This window comes from Procambarus clarkii, chromosome 21 (assembly GCF_040958095.1).
Source record: "Procambarus clarkii isolate CNS0578487 chromosome 21, FALCON_Pclarkii_2.0, whole genome shotgun sequence".
NCBI lineage: Eukaryota > Metazoa > Arthropoda > Malacostraca > Decapoda > Cambaridae > Procambarus > Procambarus clarkii.
In genome coordinates, this window is record NC_091170.1 from 9,208,157 (window position 1) to 9,231,875 (window position 23,719).

Here is a 23,719-nt window from a genome sequence, read left to right on the forward strand (position 1 = left end):
TTGAGCGGCGTTGCAACACGTTTTCGCACTTTCTTTAAGTCAATATTGGCTTATTAAATAGTGCATATGTGACATACTAATTCATTGTGAATATTTTAGTTTACGTTGAAAAGCTTCTTAGAAAACACCAACCTTACCTAACCTTCTTAGTATGTTAAGATAAGCATCTTATTGCTTCTTAATTACAATTATTACTTAACCTATTATAGGTATAGGTTTAGTAATAATTATAATTACGAAGCAATAAGATGCTTATTCTTATTGCCCCTTTTACCTAGCAGGTACCCTGCTAGGTAACAGGGACATAGGGTGAAAGAAACTCTGCCCATTGTTTCTCGCCGGCGCCTGGGATCGAACCCAGGACCACAGAATCACAAGTCCAGCGTACTGTCCGCTCGGCCGACCGGCTCCAGTGCCTATGGCAGCAATAGGCATTGCACAAATTGGCAAGGCAGTAATAGGCAAGGTAGTAATAGGCAAGGCAGTAATAGGCAAGGCAGTAATAGGCAAGGCAGTAATAGGCAAGGCAGTAATAGGGAAGGCAGTAATAGGGAAGGCAGTAATAGGGAAGGCAGTAATAGGCAAGACAGTAATAGGCAAGGCAGTAATAGGCAAGGTAGTAATAGGCAAGGCAGTAATAGGGAAGGCAGTAATAGGCAAGGTAGTAATAGGCAAGGCAGTAATAGGCAAGGCAGTAATAGGGAAAGCAGTAATAGGCATGGTAGTAATAGGCAAGGCAGTAATAGGGAAGGCAGTAATAGGGAAGGCAGTAATAGGCAAGGCAGCAATAGGGAAGGCAGTAATAGGCAAGACAGTAATAGGCAAGACAGTAATAGGCAAGGCAGTAATAGGCAAGGTAGTAATAGGCAAGGCAGTAATAGGGAAGGCAGTAATAGGCAAGACAGTAATAGGCAAGGCAGTAATAGGCAAGGTAGTAATAGGCAAGGCAGTAATAGGGAAGGCAGTAATAGGCAAGACAGTAATAGGCAAGACAGTAATAGGCAAGGTAGTAATAGGCAAGGCAGTAATAGGCAAGACAGTAATAGGCAAGGTAGTAATAGGCAAGGCAGTAATAGGCAAGGCAGTAATAGGCAAGGCAGTAATAGGGAAGGCAGTAATAGGCAAGACAGTAATAGGCAAGACAGTAATAGGCAAGGTAGTAATAGGCAAGGTAGTAATAGGCAAGGCAGTAATAGGGAAGGCAGTAATAGGCAAGACAGTAATAGGCAAGACAGTAATAGGCAAGGTAGTAATAGGCAAGGTAGTAATAGGCAAGGCAGTAATAGGCAAGACAGTAATAGGCAAGGCAGTAATAGGCAAGGTAGTAATAGGCAAGGCAGTAATAGGCAAGACAGTAATAGGCAAGGTAGTAATAGGCAAGGTAGTAATAGGCAAGGCAGTAATAGGCAAGACAGTAATAGGCAAGGCAGTAATAGGCAAGGTAGTAATAGGCAAGGTAGTAATAGGCAAGGCAGTAATAGGCAAGACAGTAATAGGCAAGACAGTAATAGGCAAGACAGTAATAGGCAAGACAGTAATAGGCAAGACAGTAATAGGCAAGGCAGTAATAGGCAAGGTAGTAATAGGCAAGGCAGTAATAGGCAAGGTAGTAATAGGCAAGACAGTAATAGGCAAGACAGTAATAGGCAAGATAGTAATAGGCAAGGTAGTAATAGGCAAGACAGTAATAGGCAAGGCAGTAATAGGCAAGGTAGTAATAGGCAAGGTAGTAATAGGCAAGACAGTAATAGGCAAGACAGTAATAGGCAAGGTAGTAATAGGCAAGACAGTAATAGGCAAGACAGTAATAGGCAAGGTAGTAATAGGCAAGGCAGTAATAGGCAAGGTAGTAATAGGCAAGGCAGTAATAGGCAAGACAGTAATAGGCAAGACAGTAATAGGCAAGATAGTAATAGGCAAGGTAGTAATAGGCAAGGTAGTAATAGGCAAGGCAGTAATAGGCAAGACAATAATAGGCAAGGTAGTAATAGGGAAGGCAGTAATAGGGAGGCACCACTCCCAGCTCACCACCACATTACTTTACCAACAATCACTGCTGACAAGTTGTGAAGTTCTGGGGTCGCATCATCATTTGCAGCTGCTGGAGAGGCTCCCAGGAGCTGCCTCCGACACCTGGCGTCCAGTACCAGGCCCCCATTTTACCACGGACAGCCGTGGCACCAACAAGAGTGCACGACCTGTACCACCACCCGCCTTGGTCTTTCGCACACGTCCCTTTAGTGGAGGGAGACGCCACACATATGGAATGGATTACAGAGTTTAGTGACATGTCTACATGTTTACACACCTGCAAGCACACGCACACACCAACGTGTGGACAACGCTCGGGGATCGTAGTCCTAATGTCCCCAAGCTCGATTCCCGGCCGAGGTAGAAACAAATGGACAACGTTTCTTTCACCTGATACATCTGTTCACAAAGATGTAAATAGGTACCTGTGGTTGGAGAGTTGCTATGGCTGCATCTTGGGAATATGTGGGTGTGTTAGAGAGACATATATGTAGCAGATATGTCGCCTTTCTAACCTTACAACAGACGGTTAGAAAGGCGGAGCCCAAGAAATAACAGCTCAAACCTGCAGGCACAAATAGTATATAAACACACACACACATGGACACCCACTGGCACTCAAGCTATAGCATACACGGACACATCAATCACACGGGAAGATAGATTGGGAGAACAGAGACCCACACGGAGGACCAGACACATGGAGAGCTAGGCTGCTGGATGTGGCAACAAGAAACTTTCTCAGTCAACACGTCAAGGGACCGACAAGAATGAGAGGAGAGGATCAACCAGCTTTGCTTGATCTGATATTTACCCTAAATGAGGCGGATATAAGGGAAGTTAAGTTGGAAGCCCCCTTTGGAAATGAGTGATCATAGTGTATTGAGCTTTGAGGACCTGGTTGAGCTAGGAATTATCTCCCCAAAAAAGAACTGGGAAACAAAGGGCTGGCGTACCGAAAGGGAAACTATGAGGAGATGAATAAATTCCTAAGGGATATACCATGGGACACAGAACTCAGAACTAAGTCCATACAAGACATGATGGATTATGTCACCCAAAAGTGTCAAGAGGCGGTAAACAGGTTTATCCCGGCCTGACAGGAAAAAAACCGAGAAGCAAAAGAAGAATCTGTGGTTTATTCAGGAATGTATGAAAGCAAAGGAACTGAACAAAGGGCGTGGAGGAACTTCTGTAATAACAGAACACCAGAAATTAGAGAGAGATACCAGAGAACCAAGAACGAGTTTGTTAGTGTGAGAAGAGTTGCCAAGAAAAAGTATGAAAATTATATAGCTAATAAAGCCAAGACCGAACCAAAGCTACTACACAGTCACATCAGGAGGAAAACGGCAGTGAAGGAACAGGTGATGAAACTTAGGTGTGAGGGTGAGGACAGGTATACAGAGAATGAAAAAGAGGTGTGTGAGGAACCCAAAAAGAGCTTCCAGGAGGTCTTTAAAATAGAACAAAGAGAGGTCATGGTGCTAGGAGAGGTGGCAGCAAACGAGGCGACCTTGGATGGGTTCGAAATTACAAGAGAAGAGGTCAAGTGGCACCTATTGGAGCTGAAAGTGAGAAAGGCTGTTGAGCCGGACGGAATCTCACCATGGATATTGAAAGAATGTGCAGGAGCACTTTATTTGACACTCTCCATAGTGTACAGTAGGTCACTGCAACCGGGAGACCTACCAAAAATATGGAAAGCGGCTAATGTAGTCCCAATATACAAAAAGGGTGACAGACAAGAGGCACTGAACTATAGGCCAGTGTCCTTAACTTGTATACCATGCAAGGTGATGGAGATGATCGAGAGTAAAAACCTAGTAACTCATCTGGAGAGAAGGGACTTCATGACAACCCGTCAGCATGGGTTCAGGGAGGGTAAATCTTGTCTTACAGGCTTAATAGAATTCTACGATCAGGTGACAAAGATTAAGTAAGAAAGAGAAGGCTGGGCGGACTGCATTCTTTTGGACTGTTGGAAAGCCTTTGACACAGTACCCCATAAAAGGCTGATGCATAAGCTGGAGAAACAGGCAGGAGTAACTGGTAGGGCGCTCCAATGGATAAGGGAATACCTAAGCAATAGGAAGCAGAGAGTTACAGTGAGGGGTGAGACCTCAGATTGGCGTAAAGTCACCAGTGGAGTCCAACAGCGCTCTGTACTCGGACCTATCTTGTCTCTGATATACGTAAATGATCTCCGAGAGGGTAGTGACTCCATACTCATTCCTCTCTATGTTTGCTGACGACGCCAAAAATATGAGAAGGATTAAAGCAGAGGAGGACAGCTTGAGGCTTCTAGAAGACCTGGACAAGCTGCAGAAATGGTCGAACAAATGGCTGTTAGAGTTTAACCCAAGCAAATGTAATGTAATGAAGATAGGTGTAGGGAGCAGGAGACCAGATACATGATATCACTTGGGAGATGAAATACTTCAAGATCAGAGAGAGAGAAAGACCTAGGGGGTTGATATCATGCTAGACCTGTCCCCTGAAGCTTATATCAAGAGGATAACATCAGCAGCATATGCCAGGTTGGCTAACATAAGAACGGCCTTTAGAAACCTGTGTAAGGAAACTTTCAGAACATTATATACCACATATATCAGACTAATCCTGGAGTATGCGGCTCCAGCATGGAGTCCATATCTAGTCAAGCATAAGAACAAACTGGAAAAGATTCAAAGGTTTGCCACCAGACTAATACCCGAACTGAGAGGTATGAGCTACGAGGAGAGACTACGGGAATTAAACCTCACGTCACTGGGAGACAGAAGAGTTAGAGGGGACATGATCACCACATACAAGATTTTCAGAGGAATTGATTGGGTAGATAAAGACAGACTATTTAACACAAGGGTCACACGCACTAGAGGTAGCCATGAAAGCTGCTACCTCACAGGAAGCAGCAAGGTGCACCACTCAGCAGCTGGAGAGAAAAAGATCAGTGGTAGTTGTAGGCATCAAAGAACAGGAAGGATCCAACAGGCAAGAATGGAATAGGAAGGATAGAGAGGCAGTACATGGGCTACTGAAGGGGTTACAGATGGAAGGGGCTGAACAAAACATTGAGAAGGTTTTCAGGTTGGGCTGGTACAACAAGGACAGAAACCGACTTGTAGAGGTGGTGTTTACAAACGAAACTATGAAGGAGGATATTCTCGAAAGGAAGAGTCGTCTGCAGCATGTGGAGGGATACAAAAAAGTATTCCTGCAGAGGGACAGGACGAAGGAGGAGAGAGAGAGGGCAGCAGAGGCAAGGAGGAAGCGCAGGGAGAGAGAATCAAACCAGGAAATCACAACCCTAAACACAACAGTCCTAGAGACAAGAGGGGAACCCAAGACCAGCATCCCAGCAACACCAGAGGGGAGGGCAACACCACCACCCCCCTCTGCATAGAAACCCTCCCGTCCCCTCACCCTACCTGCCCCCACCCAAACACCCCATTCTGACCCTGTCACCCCTTCCCCATTCCCGTCATGTCCCCCCTCCCACGTTTTTCCCCCTGTCTCTCCTCCCACTTCATCCCATACCATCTCTATCCCTCCTCCCCCCTCACCCCGTATCCTCCATGTCCCCCCTATCTCCTTAACCCACACTCTACCTCTCCCCCCTTCCCTTAAACCCCCACCCCCCACCCAAAAATCCTCTGAGACCCTGCAAACCACCTCACAGATCTTCTCACCCATGGAACAGCTTCCCACACCAGCAGAATGCTCGCCATGAAAGGGACAAGAAAATGAACAGAAGAAAGTGAACTTCAAGGCAATGTACACTAACATAGATGGGATTACAAATAAAACAAGTGAACTCGGAGAATGGGCACTAGAAGAAAACCCAGACATAATAGCACTCACAGAAACAAAGCTAACGAAAACTATAACAAACGCAGTGTTTCCACAGGGCTACTATGTAGTGATGAAAGAGAGAGAAGGGAGAGGTGAAGGTGGTGTAGCTTTGCTACTAAGAGAAGGTTGGAGTTTCGAAGAGATGGTAATTCAGAACTGTGACGGTTTCAGTGACTACATATCAGGCACCATAGCAACTGGAGGACAGAAAATTATAGTAGTAGTCATATATAACCCCCCACCGAATGACAGAAGACCCAGACAGGAATATGATAGAAACAACTTGGCCACCATCAATATAATAGAGAGAGCAGCTTCTGTGGCTAGCAGGAACGGATCCAGACTACTAATCATGGGAGACTTCAACCATGGGAAGATAGATTGGGGGAACAGAGACGCACATGGAGGACCAGACACATGGAGAGCTAAGCTGTTGGATGTGGCAACAAGAAACTTTCTAAGTCAACACGTCAATGGACCGACAACAATGAGAGGAGGGGATGAACCAGCCATGCTTGATCTGATATTTACCCTAAATGAGTCGGATATAAGGGAAGTTAAGTTGGAAGCCCCCTTGGGAAAGAGTGATCATAGTGTATTGAGCTTTGAGTACCTGGTTGAGCTAGGAATTATCACCCCCAAAAAAGAACTGGGAAACAAAGGCCTGGCGTACCGAAAGGGAAACTATGAGGAGATGAATAAATTCCTATGGGATATACTTTGGGACACAGAACTCGGAACCAAGTCCGTACAAAACATGATGGACTATGTCACCCAAAAATGTCAGGAGGCTGTAAGCAGGTTTGTCCCAGTCCGACAGGAAAAAACCGAGAAGCAAAGAAAGAATCCGGGGTTTAATAGGGAATGTATGAAAGCAAAGGAGCTGAACAAAAGGGCATGGAGGGATTTCCATAATAACAGAACACCAGAAAGTAGAGAGAGATACCAGAGAACCAGGAACGAGTATGTTAGTGTGAGAAGAGCAGCTGAGAAAAGGTATGGAAATGATATAGCTAATAAAGCCAAGACCGAACCAAAGCTACTACACAGTCACATCAGGAGGAAGACAACAGTGAAGGAACAGGTGATGAAACATAGGGTGGGCGAGGTCAGGTACACAGAGAAAGACAAAGAGGTGTGTGAAGAACTCAACAAAAGGTTCCAGGAGGTCTTTACAATAGAACAGGGAGAAGTCACGGCGCTAGGAGAGGTGGCAGCAAACCAGGTGACATTGGAAAGGTTCGAAATTACAAGAGATGAGGTCAAGAAGCACCTATTGGAGCTGGATGTGAGAAAAGCTGTTGGGCCGGACGGAATCTCACCACGGGTATTGAAAGAGTGTGCAGGAGCACTTTGTTTGCCACTCTCCATAGTGTATAGGAGGTCACTGGAAACGAGAGACCTACCAGAAATATGGAAGACTGCTAATGTAGTACCAATATACAAAAAGGGTGACAGACAAGAGGCACTGAACTACAGGCAAGAGTCCTTAACTTGTATACCATGTAAGGTGATGGAGAAGATTGTGAGAAAAAACCTAGTAACACATCTGGAGAGAAGAGACTTCATGACAACCCATCAACATGGGTTCAGAGAGGGTAAATCTTGCCTTACAGGCTTGATAGAATTCTACGATCAGGTGACAAAGATTAAGCAAGAAAGAGAAGGATGGGCGGACTGCATTTTTTTGGACTGTCAGAAAGCCTTTGACACAGTACCCCATAAAAAGTTGATGCATAAGCTGCAGAAACAGCCAGGAGTAACTGGTAGGGCGCTCCAGTGGATAAGGGAGTACCTAAGCAATAGGAAGCAGAGAGTTACACTGAGGGGTGAGACCTCAGAATTGCGTGAAGTCACCAGTGGAGTCCCACAGGGCTCTGTGCTTGGACCTATCCTGTTTCTGATATACGTAAATGATCTCCCAGAGGGTATAGACTCATTCCTCTCAATGTTTGCTGACGACGCCAAAATTATGAGAAGGATTAAGACAGAGGAGAGCAGCTTGAGGCTTCAAGAAGACCTGGACAAGCTGCAGGAATGGTCGAACAAATGGCTGTTAGAGTTTAACCCAAGCAAATGTAATGTAATGAAGATAGGGGTAGGAAGCAGGAGACCAGATACAAGGTATCATTTGGGAGATGAGATACTTCAAGAGTCAGAGAGAGAGAAAGACCTGGGGGTTGATATCACGCCAGACCTGTCCCCTGAAGCTCATATCAAGAGGATAACATCAGCAGCATATGCCAGGTTGGCTAACATAAGAACGGCCTTTAGAAACCTGTGTAAGGAATCTTTCAGAACATTATATACCACATATGTCAGACCAGTCCTGGAGTATGCGGCTCCAGCATGGAGTCCATATCTAGTCAAGCATAAGACTAAACTGGAAAAAGGTTCAAAGGTTTGCCACCAGACTAATACCCGAGCTGAGAGGTATGAGCTACGAGGAGAGACTACGGGAATTAAACCTCACTTCGTTGGAAGACAGAAGTGTTAGAGGGGACATGATCACCACATTCAAGATTCTCAAGGGAATCGACATGGTAGATAAAGACAGGTTATTTAACACAAGGAGCACATGCACTAGGGGACACAGGTGGAAACTGATTGCCCAAATGAGCCATAGAGTTATTAGAAAGAACTTTTTTAGTGTCAGAGTGGTTGACAAATGGAATGCATTAGGAAGTGATGTGGTGGAGGCTGACTCCATACACAGTTTCAAGTGTAGATATGATAGAGCACAATAGGCTCAGGAACCTGTACACCTGTTGATTGACGGTTGAGAGGCGGGACCAAAGAGCCAGAGCTCAACCCCTGCAAGCACAATTAGGTGAGTACAATTGGGTGAGTACATACTGGAGGAATACAAAAAAGTATTCCTCCCGAGGGACAGGACAAAGGAGAGAGCCAGGGCGACAGAGGCAAGGAAGAAGCGCAGGGAGAGAGGAGTAAATCAGGAAATCACAGCCCCCAACACAACATTCCCAGAGACATGGGGAAAATCCATAACCAGCATCAAAGCAACACCAGAGGGATATTGCTGGGATGCACCACCACCCTCCTCTGCATAGAAAACCTCCCTACCCCTCACCTTACCTGCTCCCACTAAAATGCTCACTCAACCCTCTTTCTCCCCCCCCCCCACCCTATTTTGACCCTCTCATCCTTACCCCATTTCCACCATGTCCCCCCTCTCCCCTTCCCCCCTGTCCCCCCTCCCCCTTCATCCCATACCATCCCTATCCCTCCTTCCCCCCCCCTCACCCCATATCCTCCATGTCCCCCCTACCTCCTTACCCCATACCTTACCTGTACCCCCTTCCCTTGACCTCCCAGTCCCCAGAACCCTCTGAACCCTCTGAGGCCCTGTTAACCACCTCACAGATCTTCACACCTCTTGAACAGCTTCCTCCATTGGCAGAACGCTCACCAAGAAGGGGACAAGAGAAGGAACTGAAGAAAGTGAGTTTCAAGGCAATGTACACTAACATAGATGTTGTTACAAATAAAACAAATAAAACAAGTGAACTTGGCGAATGGGCAATAGAAGAAAACAGAGATATAATGGCAATCACAGAAACAAAGCTAACGAAAACCATAACAAATGCAATGTTTCCACATGACAACTATGAAGTGAGGAAAGAGAGAGAAGGAAGAGGAGGAGGTGGTGTAGCTCTGCTGATAAGAAAAGGCTGGAGTTTTGAAGAGATGGTTATTCAAGGCTGTGAAGATTTCAGTGACTACATAACAGGTACCTTAGCAATTGGAGAACAAAAAGTGTGTACATGCCGGATGTGCACGTATCATATTTGAACAATCTTCTCTCGTACATACAGCAATGAAGCGCGTCAATGACTGGGCAAGTACAACTCAAACCGAACTTGCAGGCATATACCTTGCCACTGAATTTTTAAAAGACAAAGGCAGTGGACTTAAATACTGTGACTCGCAGAGTGCACTCCTGGCATTGAACGCACATAGTAGTGACACCCAGAAAATAGTCAGTGATATTCGAATGAATGTTTTAGCTGCCAAAGAAAACAGATTTGAGATTAAATTCCTATGGATACCATCACATGTTGGTATCTCAAGGCATGACACTGTTGATATGCTTGCTAAGTCAGCCTGCAGAAAACCAGTGTTAGAAATTGATATGGGTGTTTCATTAGCAGTGACAAAGAGAATACTTAAACAAATATGTAATGAAAATCTCACCGACCTAACAAATTCTCAAAGACCTGAAAGTTGTAGCATTAAATATAATGATAGATATCGTGAGGAGACATTCACATATGGGACTAATAGAACAAGAACCCGGCAATGTGATGTTATAGTGGCCAGAATACGCCTGGGATATAGACGTATCTGGCAGCTTTCTCAAAACCCAAACGTCGAGTACACAATGTGTCAACTTTGTGAAAGAGAAAACATGCACTCTCTTGAACATTATATTGTAGAATGTCCCATACTGACTGACTTTCGCCCTCCTGGGCTAAGGTATGCTGAACTCTGTAATTACTACATGAGAAGGGGAACACTTGATGATATATTGGACTTGTATCCAAGATTTACCATGTAATATATCAATCATACAATATATATATATGATATAACTATATAACCTAAGCTTGTAAAAGCACATTCATCACCTTCAGTGATTAAGTGCTTAATTGCACACTAGTTTCTTTATCAGCTACCTCACCCAGTCAGAGTAAATGAGACAAATGTATGTGAATGCATGTGTGTGTGTGTATATATGTATGTATATGTGTGTGTGTATGTATATGTATGGGTATAAAGTATATATGGAAGCTGATCAGAATTACATTTCACCTTTGTGAATGTACATTAATAACACTATGTAAAAGACACATCTAACACTTTATGTAGGGCATACGTAAATCTGTGTATCTATGTATATACGTATGTAGGTTAGCTTAGCATTTTAAAAGCACCGAATCACCTTCTGTGGTTGAGTGTTCAATAAACCCTTGAACTATATGTTTAACACTTTCTCTAACCCTGTCCATGGAGGACAGAAGAGAATGTATATATGCTGGTTAGCATTGTAAATGTATGGCCACGTCTGTGGTAGAAAAAAAATGGAATCAGGAGACCTGTTGGAAAGCTGGAAGACAGCTAAAATACTCCCAATATACAAAAAGGGTAACAGGCAAAAGGCACTGAACTACAGGCCAGTTTCCTTAACTTTTATACCATGCAGGGTGATGGAGAAGATCGTGAGGAAAAGGCTCGTAGACCATCTAGAGGGAAATAGCTTTGTAACACACCACCAACATGGGTTCAGAGATGGTAAATCGGGCCTCACAGGCCTAATAGAATTCTATGACCAGGCAACAAAATTAGGCAGGAAAGAGAAGGGTGGGCAGACTGCATTTTCCTGGACTGCCAGAAAGCCTTTGACACAGTACCACATAAAAGGCTGTTAAAAAAAGTTGGAGCAATACGCAGGAGTAAAATAAAAGTTACTCCAGTGGATGAGGGAGTACTTAAGCAACAGGAAACAGCGAGTAACTGTGAGAGGGGGAGACATCAGAATGGCGAGATGTCACCAGCGGAGTCTCATAGGGCTCAGTACTTGGACCCATCCTATTTCTAATATATGTAAACTCTCTTCCGGAGGGTATAGACTCATTCCTTTCAATGTTTGCTGATGATGTAAAAATTATGAGAAGAATCAAGACAGATGAAGATAGATAGAGACTACAGGATGACCTGGACAAATTGGAGGAATGGTCTAGAAAATGGCTCCTAAAGTTCAACTCAGTAAAGTGTAAAGTAATGAAATTAGGCAAAGGGAGCAGAGGCTGAACACAAAGTACCATCTGGGAGGTGAAATCCTGCAAGAATCAAATAGAGATAGAGATCTGTTTGTTGATATCACACCGAAACTGTCCCCAGAGGCCCACATCAAAAGGATATCATCAGCGGCATATGCTAAGTTGGCCAACATAAGAACTGCCTTTAGAAACTTCTGTAAGGAATCGTTCAGGACCCTGTATACCACTTTTCTCAAACCAATCCTGGAATATGCAGCTCCAGCCTGGAGTCCATACCAAGTTAAACACAAAACAAAGTTAGAGAAGATTCAGCGGTATGCCACCAGGCTCGTCCCGGACCTGAGAGGAATGAGCTACGAGGAAAGGCTAAAGGAACTGAACATTCCCTGGAAAACAGAAGAGTAAGGGGAGACATGATAACCACCTACAAAATTCTCAGGGGAATTAACAGGGTGGACAAACACACTCGTCATCACGGGTGGGACACGAACAAGGGGACACAGGTGGAAACTTAGTACCCAGATGAGCCACAGAGACGTTAGAAAGATTTTTTCTGTGTCAGAGTAGTTAATAAAGGGAATGCACTAGGAAGTGATGGAGGCCGACTCCATACACAGTTTCAATTCCTGAGCCCAGTAGGCTCAGGAATCTGTACATCAGTTGATTGACAGTTGAGAGGCGGGACCAAAGAGCCAGAGCTGAACCCCTGCAAGTACAACTAGGTGAGTACACACAAACGCACACCGGTGTGCTGGTGGCCGTTTGGACAGCACGCTGGACACATAGTTCTGAAGCCCAGGTTCGATTACTGGCGCTGGCGAGAAAACAAAATAGGCACAGTTTCTTTCACCCTGATGCCCCTGTTACCTAGCAGTAAATAGGTACCTGGGAATTAGACAGCTGTTACAGGCTACCTCCTGTGTGTGTGTGTGTGAAAAAAAATTAGTTAGTAGTAGTTAGTAACAGTTGATTGATTGGTAGTTGAGAGGCGGACCGAAAGAGCAGAGCTCAACCCCGGCAAGCACAAATAGGTTAATACACAACTAGGTGTAATACACACACACACACACACACACACACACACACACACACACACACACACACACACACACACACACACACACACACACACACACACACACACACACACACGCACTCACACACACACACACACACACACACACAAACACACACACACACACACACACACACACACACACACACACACACACACACACACACACACACACACACACACACACACACACACACACACACACACACACATACACACACACACAGGAGTCATTGCTGTAAACAACCGATTGCTAGAAAGGCGGGATCCAAGAGTCAATGCTCGATCCTGCAAGCACATATAGGTGAGTACATATAGGTGAGTACACACATACACACACACACAAACACACACACACACACACACACATGCACACACACACACACACACACACACACACACACACACACACACACACACACACACACACACACACACACACACACACACACACACACACACGCACTCACACACAGTCTGCGGCACCAGCATTGAGCCCGTACCTTGAAAAGCAAAAGACGAAGCTGGAAAAAGTTCAGAGGTATGCCACTAGGCTAGTCTCAGAACTAAGAGGCATGAGATACGAGGAAAGGCTGTGGGAAACGCACCTCACGACACTGGAAGACAGAAGACTAAGGAGAGACATGATCACTACCTACACAATTCTCAGAGGAATTGACAGGGTCGATAGGGATAAACTGTTTAACACAGTTGGTACGCGAACAAGGGGACACAGGTGGAAACTGAGTACCAAAATGAGCCACAGGGACGTTAGAAAGAACTTTGTCAGTGTCAGAGTAGTTAACAGATGGAATGCATAAGGATGTACAAACAATTGTCTTCCTGGCTCCGTTGTTTGTTAATAATAAATATTCTTTGGAAATATTGTTTACTTTCTTCTTTACTAGACCATTTGTATAATATAATAAAGTTAATGATTATATGCACTAATATGATCATCATTTAATGATTATATTCATGCATGGCGGGGATAATAATCTTAATTAATGTTGGACAATAAAGACAATATCCTCGCCTCAAGACGTCATCTGTGACGATCAAACTTACCACCTGAGTTGAGATCATTATCTCTGTCCATGGTGGAGAACTTCATCCCACTGAGGTTCTGGTGCTGTACAAGGACGTCGCCCATGGTACTCCTTCTCTGGTACCCGGCCACCAGCAGCTGGTACCTGGTCAATGGAAGGAGAAGGTGAGAGGTACCAGGTACCACAGAGTTAGAGGTGCAGGTACCTGGTCAGTGGTGAGAGTGGTGGAGGGGTAGTGTGGGTGGTGGTGGTGATGACATTCTAGCTTAATATGCAACAACAATTATGAAACGCTGTAGCTAGATATCGCACTATAATCCGCAAGTAGTTACCGTACATCTGGCAGCTCAGTGGATTAGTAGCTGTGTTCATAGGCTAGTCAACTGTCCCTCACATCCGTCAAATAGCCATCCAAATGTCGCACCGCAATTCAACCATCTAACATCTCAGCTGGATGCTAGCCACTATATTCATTGGCTATCATTTTTACACCTCAAAAGCCCTAGTCTTGCTACGCAAATCAGCTAACTTGTTTCTAAACCAACAGTCACAAATACAAACATACATATGTTACGAACTAGACTCTACCATCGGAGCACGGAGCAGCGACGTCAACGCCATCTGTGAGTCCGCTCCTGAAACCCCCCACAACATGGACAATGCCATCTAGTGATGACGGGAATATACCGGCAAGAGGTGCTAGATTCCTGTCCTAGTCGGCTCATGCAGTAGCTGGTGCTGACCTCTAGTGAGGTTCTGTGTAGAAAAGCAGCGCCATCTATCATAAACGGAGTTGGATGTATGTGTCTAAGTCAGTAAGTGATGTTTCCTAGTGGTCCTGTGTAGTGTCCCAGTGTACTGATGACGTGTCTGTATTCACAGAGTCGACGTAGGGCTGCTGTGATACACGGAGTGTCAGTCTCCCCATGGCAGCCAAGGTCTCTACCCAAGTCTGCTTTAAGGAAGCAGTGAGCCGCCGCCGGAAGAGAACTGTGAAGTGTTCTGCTGACTGCCTATGGAGTGGAAGTGATGGGATTCGCCATACCCGGGGCTGATGGTTGCTATATTGAAATATCTGGGAAAGCAAGAACTTGTGCTGGTGAGTGCCTATCTAGAGATTAAAATACGTGAGAATGATTCCGTGTTGAAATCTTATCGAAGGCTCATAAGCACTTAAAGGCCGGGGAGAAGCAGGAAAGCGAGGCACAGAGTGCAAAGGAAAGAGAGGTGGCTTCCACTGAAAAAGAAGACAAAGGTAGTGACGGTGAAAGTGATGCGGGTGAACTGAATATAAGTTTTCTAACTGTCAAAATGCGTACCTTAGAAATAAATCGTGAGATAGAGTGGATGAAATTAAAAATAAAACGAGAAATGAAAGTGAAGGAAATAGAAATGAAACGTTTGGAATTAGAGCGAGAGGGAGAAAGAGAAGAGCGAGAAAGACAAGTAAGAGAGAAGGAAAGAGAAGAAAGAAGAGAAAGAGAAGAACGTGAAAGGCAGGAAAAGGAGAAGGAAAGACTACACAAGTTAGAAGTGCTACAAATAGGTGGTCAGAGGAAAACAACGGAAACGAGTAGTTTCGATCCAGTAAGAATGTTACGGCCCTATTGGGTCGCAACTGGGGTTCTTCTCTGATGTTATTAGAGTTTGGGTATCCGGCCCCAAGTTAGTAGTGGCTTTCAAGGGGTGTCTTCCGTAACGCAAGTAAATTAAAGGGGAAGGGATACAAATACACTAAATTAAATATATAATTACCACCACCAATAAATAAATATATAAACTATCACACGGTATAAACACTATAATGTACAGTATGGTCTTCCTCTGAAGACGCGGAATGTTCCACGGTGCTCAAGATGAGGAGCCCTGGTTCTCTTCTCGTGGCCTCATGATGAATCCTTAGATTCTCTAGGCGAGTCTACCCCGGCCACAGGCGAGCCAAATCACAGTCCCAATGGGTGCACCATCGTGGAGGCCTTCAACCACAAATCCAGCCTGTAGCTGGCAGGTTCCAATCAGCTACGCTGCGTAGGCCACTCCACGACCGATACTAGGGTTGCGAGCCCTAGGCAGGAGCCTCGTGTGATTCCCCGGATCACTCTCCTCTCGCTACACCCCAGTGGCTAGTCTTCTCCACCAGTCAGCCCCGGGTATGACAATTCCTGGTTCTGTCACGTCCTAGGCAGGCTAACACAACAGTGTTCATCCGGGGGGTGACTCACAGCTTCTACAGCAAACACGTGGAGAGACTCTGGCTGCCTTGGGTAGACTGCCTATCGTCCAATCCAGCAGTCCCAGGTCGACTCTGTAATCAGACACGTCATCAGTAATAGGGACACTCTAGGGCATCTCACTCACAGGCTTAGACACAAACGTCCACCTATCCACTCCATAGATGGGGTTGCTGTCTAAGCGCCATCTCACCAGAGGTCTCCAGCGACTATGTCATGAGCTGATCAAGACGGGAAACCAGCCCCTGTGGCCGGTATATCCTGTCCTCACTAGATGGCGCCGTCCATTTGGAGGGGGTTTCGGGAGCCGACTCACAAATGGCGTGGTCGTCACAGCTCCGTGTTACAACGCTGGGCTCGGGTCCGTAACAAAGAAATATAAAGATGGTCCCTAAATTCAACGAAAAGGAAGTTTCGAAGTTCTTCGCTGCCTTCGAGAAGGTTGCAGCCTCCTTGGATTGGCCAAAGGAGAATTGGGCCAACATGATACAGTCCGTCTTGACTGGGAAGGCCCAAATTGCCTACTCCACGTTGTCGCTTGATGATTCCAGTGATTACGACCAGGTGAAGAAGGTAGTGATTATGGCTTATCAGTTGGTGCCTGAAGCTTATAGGCAAAAGTTCAGGAACCTGAAGAAGACCTCAGAGCACACGTTCACCGAGTTTGCGAACATCAAGGAAAGGCATTTTCAGGAGTGGTGTGCATCTCGAAAGGTGAAAACAAAAGAACTCGAGCAGCTAGTTTTGTTGGAGGACTTTAAGGAATGTCTGTCTGGAGATCTCAAGACATACCTAGAAGAGCTGCAGGTAGAGACCTTGAGTGCGGCAGCCACCATGGCTGAGGAGTACATTCTAACTCATCGATCTTCTACCAGGTATGTCCCGAAGAGTTACCCACGACTGTTCGGTAAATCTCGTCAAGAAGAAGAGAGACCCGTCCCACAAAGTGCTATGAAGACGCCACCAGGTAGTCCCCGAAAGACTAGTCCCAGCAGTCCAAAACACTGTAGTCCAAGAAGGAACGTAGTGTGTGTGACTTGCGGGCAGAGAGGGCACATTGCTGCTACGTGCCGAGGCAGAAGTAACGACCCGCATAGGGGAGTAATGCTGATGGGTTGTGTGACACCACCAGCTGGAACCCAGTCTCTAATGAAGAGTAAAGAAGGACCAGGATTGTTTGCCCCTCACACTTCAGGCGGGAATGTCACGAGTGATCATACTGGTAGATCCAGTATGTAGTGCTCAGAGATAGTGGAGCAGCCCATTCCCTGATCGTGAGAAGCTCGTTACCGAGGGAGTGTGCATGGATGAGAAACGAAAGGTTATTCTAGTTGGGTTTCCCTCGACACGGTACGTTGCCCCCTTAGTGCAAATACACTTAAACTCGCCTTACTTCAGTGACACATGTGCGTTGGCGGTAGTTGATACTCTGCCCATAGCCGGAATAGAGATAGTACTAGCCAACGACTTGGTGATAGGTATTAACATCAGCGATCCCATAACTGTGGATAACCCAGTTGCAGACATGATAACACCTATGGAAGGAGATTATGTCTGATCTCAGGCAGAGACGTCTTTCACATTGTTTAACTCTCCCTCTACCCAGCAGATTGTAACCACTCCAACAAATTCTCCCACTTCTCCTGACTCCACTCTCGAACGGAAGCATGGGGCTACAGTGATCTGTACAACTAAGCCAAAGGAGGAACCTCGTGTGCAAGTGCTCACCTATACCCCAGAGTCTGGAGCGACGTTAGGTAATCGGTACTTGCGGGATGGCAAGGTACGGTGTTTACGGAACCGGCCCAGAACTCTCCAGACAGTATGTGCAGAGGTAGATGAGGGAAGTGCACAGGTTCAAGTGCCCCCCAAAATCCAATCCAGGCTAATGGAAGAAGTCAGGTCAGGACATTGTAGGCTAGTGAGAGTTGTTCCCCATTTAGAAAAGTGTTTCTTGTTCGTGTTTTGTATTGATCTCGTGTTTGCCCTGGGCAAAGTGACCAACATTCGGCAGATGATGGCTCCTGTGAACATCGGGGAGCGACATCATGACCAGGATATTTGCCCCATGGGTGTTGCGGATGGAACGATGACTGATGAAGGAAGTGGTAACGGCAACTGTTCAATGAGTGAACGTTCCCGGCAGGTTGACACCCCCTGTGTAACTGGTGGACCTAGATCCAGCATTATATGGAACGTTGATCGACCTGACGTCGGACGAGTTACCGCACTCCTCATTAGAGTGCAGGCAGTCACTGTGGAAAAAAGCACGGACCTCGCTATCGGTCAGGACGTAAGTAAAAACTTCCAGATAGTTTCTTTTACTGTGAATCATCAGTCTCCTGTATTCCAGGTTCCCGTCTCCCTGAAGGACTGCCGGACCGGTACAAGAAATGCCTTCTGCGACCAGCCACCAGCTGTACCACGACACAGGGAGGTGTCGATGCACCCAAAATCGAGCCTCTGTAGATCCTAAATCAAGACACATGAGATAATTGTGTCCCTGACTAGCATCTCAGTGAAGTTTTTTGGAAGTCACAGCAGAAAAGACATCCTCGCCACATCAGTCCATTGTTTATGTGCGTCTGTTTGGTTTTGTACTAACGTAATAATTTGGTTTGTTTCCTCCTTTTTTAGAAACCCAGTCCAAATTTCTTTTTGGTGGGGAGGTGTTACGAACCCGACTCTACCGTCGGAGCACGGAGCAGCGATGTCAACGTCATCTCTGAGTCCGCTCCCGAAACCCCCCACAACATGGACAACGCCATCTAGTGATGAAGGGAATATACCGGCAAGAGGCGCTAGATTCCTCTCCTAGTCGGCTTGTGTGGTACCTGGTGCTGACCTCTAGTGAGGTGGTGTGTAGAAAAGCAGCGCCATCTATCATAAGCGGACTCCCGTCACACAGGGTGTTGTCGCACCACCACAGATCTCCAGTATCATCTATTGATACTTGTGATGGCTCAAAAGGGCCACCACTTACGGGCTACTCATGCCCATGCCACCTTTTGGGTGGCTTCATGTTCATCTTAACACTTTCATGTGGGAGACATCTCCCGTCATGCAGGGTGCAGTCGCACCTCCACAGATCTCCAGTATCATCTATTGATACTGGTGATGGCTCAAAAGGGGCCACCATGTACGGGCTATTCATGCCCGTGCCACCTTTTGGGTGGCTTCATCTTCATCTTAACACATTCACAAGGGAGACATCTCCCGTCATGCAGGGTGCAATCGCACCTTCACAGATCTCCAGTATCAGCTCTTGATACTGGTAATGGCTCAAAAGGGCCACCACTTACGGGCTATTCATGCCCGTGCCACCTTTTGGGTGGCTTAATCTTCATCAATCAATCAATCATAAGCGGAGTTGGATGTATGTGTCTAAGTCAGTAAGTGATGTTTCCTAGTGGTCCTATGTAGTGTCTCAGTGTACTGATGACGTGTCTGTATTCACAGAGTAGACGTAGGGCTGCTGTGATACACGGAGAGTCAGTCTACCCAGGGCAGCCAAGGTCTCTACCCCAGTCTGCTTTAAGGAAGCAGTGAGCCGCCGCCGGAAAAAAACTGTGAAGTGTTCTACTGTCTGCCTGTGGAGTGGCAGTGACGAGATTCGCCATACCCGGGGCTGGCTGATAGAAGAGACGACTGACTAAGGTGCCGAAAGAGGAGAGTAACCAGCGAGTTGCACGAAGCTCCTGCCTAGGGCTCGCAACCCTAGTATTCGCTCGTGAAGTGGCTTAGCAGCGCGAGGCTGATTAGTATCTGCCAGCACCAGGCTGGACTGTGTTTGTGGGCCTTCACGAAGAGGCAGTTAGTGGAATTGTGGTTTGGCTGGCCCGTGGCCAGGGTAGACTCATTGTTGTTTCCTGGTACCTGCTAAGAGGAGTACCACGGATGACGAAACAAGACTGTATCGATTGAGCTTCACCGAGTGTTTAATGTCTTCTGAGAGAGACGTTGGTGTACATATAGTGTAGTAATTCCTTCTAAGAACAATATATATATATGGTGATGGGATAATAGTTATATATTGATAAAGTGATGAATTGTTTTATTTAATGTACCTTCCCCTTTTGTTTTACTTGCATTACTGAGCCCACCTCTTGAAAGCCGCTACTAACTTGGGGCCGGATACCAGAACTTTAATTCCACCAGAAAAGAACACGGTTGCGTCCCATTGTGGCCGTAACAACATACCTACACAAACTTCACAACCCATACATTCATAAAGAATAGGCTAGTTTTTGCCACCATTCCCCCATTAATCAGATGTAATTTAGGCCATACACAGAAAATACAGCATTTTCACATCAAATATGCCATTTATGCACAAAATATATTATTTACACACAAAATATGCCATTCAAACACAAAATATATCATTTATATACAAAATATGTCATTTACATACAAAATATGTCAGTTGCACTCAAAAATATGCCATTTACACAAATATTGAATGTACACTAAAAGTATGACATTTACCCAAAGTATTGTATTTGCACAAATATAGCAAATTGCTTATACATTTAGATAATCAAAATGCTCTTTTCACTAAAATTACACAATTTCACAAAATACCTACACATTGTCTCATAAACCAAAATACACTTACACATGAAGATCTATTTTTTCAAATTACATATACACTACTTAAACAAATACAGAATTTGCACAAAACAATACAGTTGCAACAGTTCTACTTCAGGAAATTAAAAACACAACTTGCGTAAATACACAATTCGCACAAAACTATCTATAAAACAGATAATTATTACACAAATTGTGTAATTATTATATATCTTTGCACAATTAATTCAAGCTAACTTGCTATATAATTACATAACTTACGCAATGATAATCAATACACAACAGGTGTAAATTACACAATCCTCTACAAATACACTACATGCGCAAATTAATACACAACTTGCACAATTACTATACATCTTTCATAATTATTTTTACACAACTTGCAAAATACAAACCAATACATATCCAGCACAAATATGTACAATATAACTAGTCCAAATATGTAAATACACAACTAGCACAAATACGTACAATATAACTAGTCCAAATATGTAAATACACAACTAGCACAAATACGTACAATATAACTAGTCCAAATATGTAAATATACAACTAGCCCAAATATAAACGAAACATAACTAGTGCATATACATCAAATACACAACTACACAATTCCACAAATACACACATACAAAACATGTACAATTAATACACAACTTGCACAAACAATACACAATTTGTAGGAATATAATTAATACATAATTGCAATCATCATACGACTTATGCAAAATACAGAATCTGCACAATTAATACACTACTTGCACAAGTATAATAATTGTGCTATTTGCGTAGTTACGATCAAAACCAACTAAGTAAAACAATACTCAATTTGCATTATATTTTTTCTAGGTATGTTTTGGTTATCATTTATAATATGCCAAATTTAACCAACCCCCCAAAAGTAAGAATTTCACATGAATGAATGGCAAGTCTGACATCCTATGAACACAATTTTAAAACACATTTACCATAAATGTTTAGACATTATTAGTGCTTAACTATTCATCTAGCATATGCCCATTGTTTTTAATGTCTTATTAATACCCCCCCCTTGTCACATCCTCTTATATCATGTCACCCATATATATTTAGACAAACCCTCAAACAGTCTTATTGGTTCTAGCCTTAGTTATTTTAGGGACAGGCGAGGTTAAGTGAAGTCAGTAAATTCGATGGTAATTTAACAAAAATTTACCAAATCTTATAAAAAATGCAACCAAATAGAACCTAAATTCATCTAAATTTATCAAAAAAATATACTTATACTATAGAAATTTAACCGAATTGAATCCAGCAAAGCTAAACAAACTCAAGCATCCCATATCCTCACATACCAGCCTATGTCACCTCTGTCAATACATAAGTTAAGTTGCTAGAACCCCAACATAGGTAAATTTACAAAAGTTTTTGAATATGTTCCCCCTTCCTGTCCAGCTCGTTGCTGCCGTGAGGGGGCTTGGTGGGCGGCTGCCAGAGTGTGATGCTCCTTAGGACAGTCATCTGTCCTTTTGTAGCCTAGTGCTCCTGCTGCCGTCCTCTCTAATTCTGCTGGACACCTTTTCCTTTTTTTTTAGTTTTTCTTCGGCCCACCTCTTCTCCTTTCTAGTTGTCATTTCCTGCTGACCTTGTGCCTCTTTTGATCATTCTTTTGGCCCTCTTTTGTTTTGATGCCCAGGTGTTTGAGGAGGCATACTCTTGCACCCGTAGATCTGTAGTACCCAACGTCTCAAGCGAGGGGAACCTTTTATTGTCACTCCCCCTTTCGTCACTGAACCCGATCTCGACGGACTGACGGTTCTTAAGGTGGCATTTGTGGGGCGTATACTCACGACGCACCACTAGGGGAACCCCGGCATGATCGGGGATAGCTTCTTGTTGGGTGTCTTGCCTCTAATTGTGGCTCCATGGTGGATGTGGGGGCACATTCGTGAATGAAAGTGCTTCATCTCGTATTTATGTCTATGAATGTTCCTCTTGTACCCTCTTAGGCTCGTGGGGTGGGCGACCAAACCCTCGAGTCGGACTGTATTGGAAGACCGGGCACTCTGTAGCTCCCGGTGCGTTGGGGCCCAACCTTGCTCCTCCTTTGACCCTCCTCACGACTCCCCTCGGCTCCCCTCCCGCCTCTGCGATTGTGTCGAGCCACAAGCCCCCAGTGGTGCAGCCCTCGTCCACTGGCACGACTCAGTCTGTCGTTGTGACTACTGCGTCTTTTGACCCCCCTCTCTCTCTGGGGGTTCTCAACGCTGTTCGTGCCACGGCCACACTCGTTCGATTGTTTCCTGTACTGATGCGTATCAAGCCTTGTTTGGTCCCGCTTCGTGGGCCAAATACTTTGATCTCCTCCCTCTTGATTCTACGCCTCCTGACGATTTTTCCCTCCATAGGCATCTTGTTGATTCCGTAGATGCCTCTGTTACCTTCAACCCTTCCTGTCTCAGTACACGTGTCATTGCTGCTGCTCCTCAGGATGCAGCTTCCCGCTTGGCTGCCTTATCCTGTCTTGGCGAGATCCCCTGTTCAGGTCTCCATGAACGCTCGGTTGAATGCCAGTGTTGGCACTATTCTTTTCCCATCCCATGTTGCAACCGGTGTTCAGAATCTGCAGGACTGCCCCGATGATATTCGGCATATCCTCGAAGCCCAGGGCAATTCTGTCCTGCAGATGGACACGTTTACTCGTCCCCCTCGTGGTCGTCCCCGTAAGCCCCTTCGGGTTGTGAAGATTACCTTTCATGGTAGGACCCTTCCGCCCTCTGTCATTCTTGCTGATGCCAGGTGCTCCATCCTGGAGTACATTCCCTCTCCTCGGCTCTGTAATAGGTCCTGGAGGTTTGGGCATGGAGTCCTCCACTGCTCCAGTTCTCTCTCTCTGTCCTGTGTGTGGGGACGAGGGTCACTCTAAGTCGGAGTGCACTTCTCCCCAGGCTTCCTGCCTCAATTACGGTGAGGCCTACCCTGCCTTCTCCCGCGTGTGTGTGCATTACAAGCTTGAGGGAGCTGTCCTCAACTTGAAGCACCGGGAACGTTTGTCTTTTCCTGAGGCGAGGCACCAAGTTTGCTGTCTCCCGCCTTACGTTA

At 45.2% G+C, this 23,719-nt stretch overlaps 1 protein-coding gene across 1 annotated transcript in view; it reads right to left on the bottom strand.

The window, feature by feature from the left end:
• LOC138366927 (ficolin-2-like) overlaps window positions 1-23,719 on the bottom strand; it is an 87,761-nt gene that overhangs the window by 19,396 nt on the left and 44,646 nt on the right. The window contains exons 4-5 of the mRNA XM_069328192.1: window positions 13,831-13,955; window positions 2,045-2,235 (exon numbers count right to left, since the gene is read on the bottom strand). Of these exons, the coding sequence (XP_069184293.1) occupies window positions 2,051-2,235; window positions 13,831-13,955 (310 nt within the window). The 3' untranslated portion in view covers window positions 2,045-2,050. The remainder of the gene's footprint in view (window positions 1-2,044; window positions 2,236-13,830; window positions 13,956-23,719) is intronic.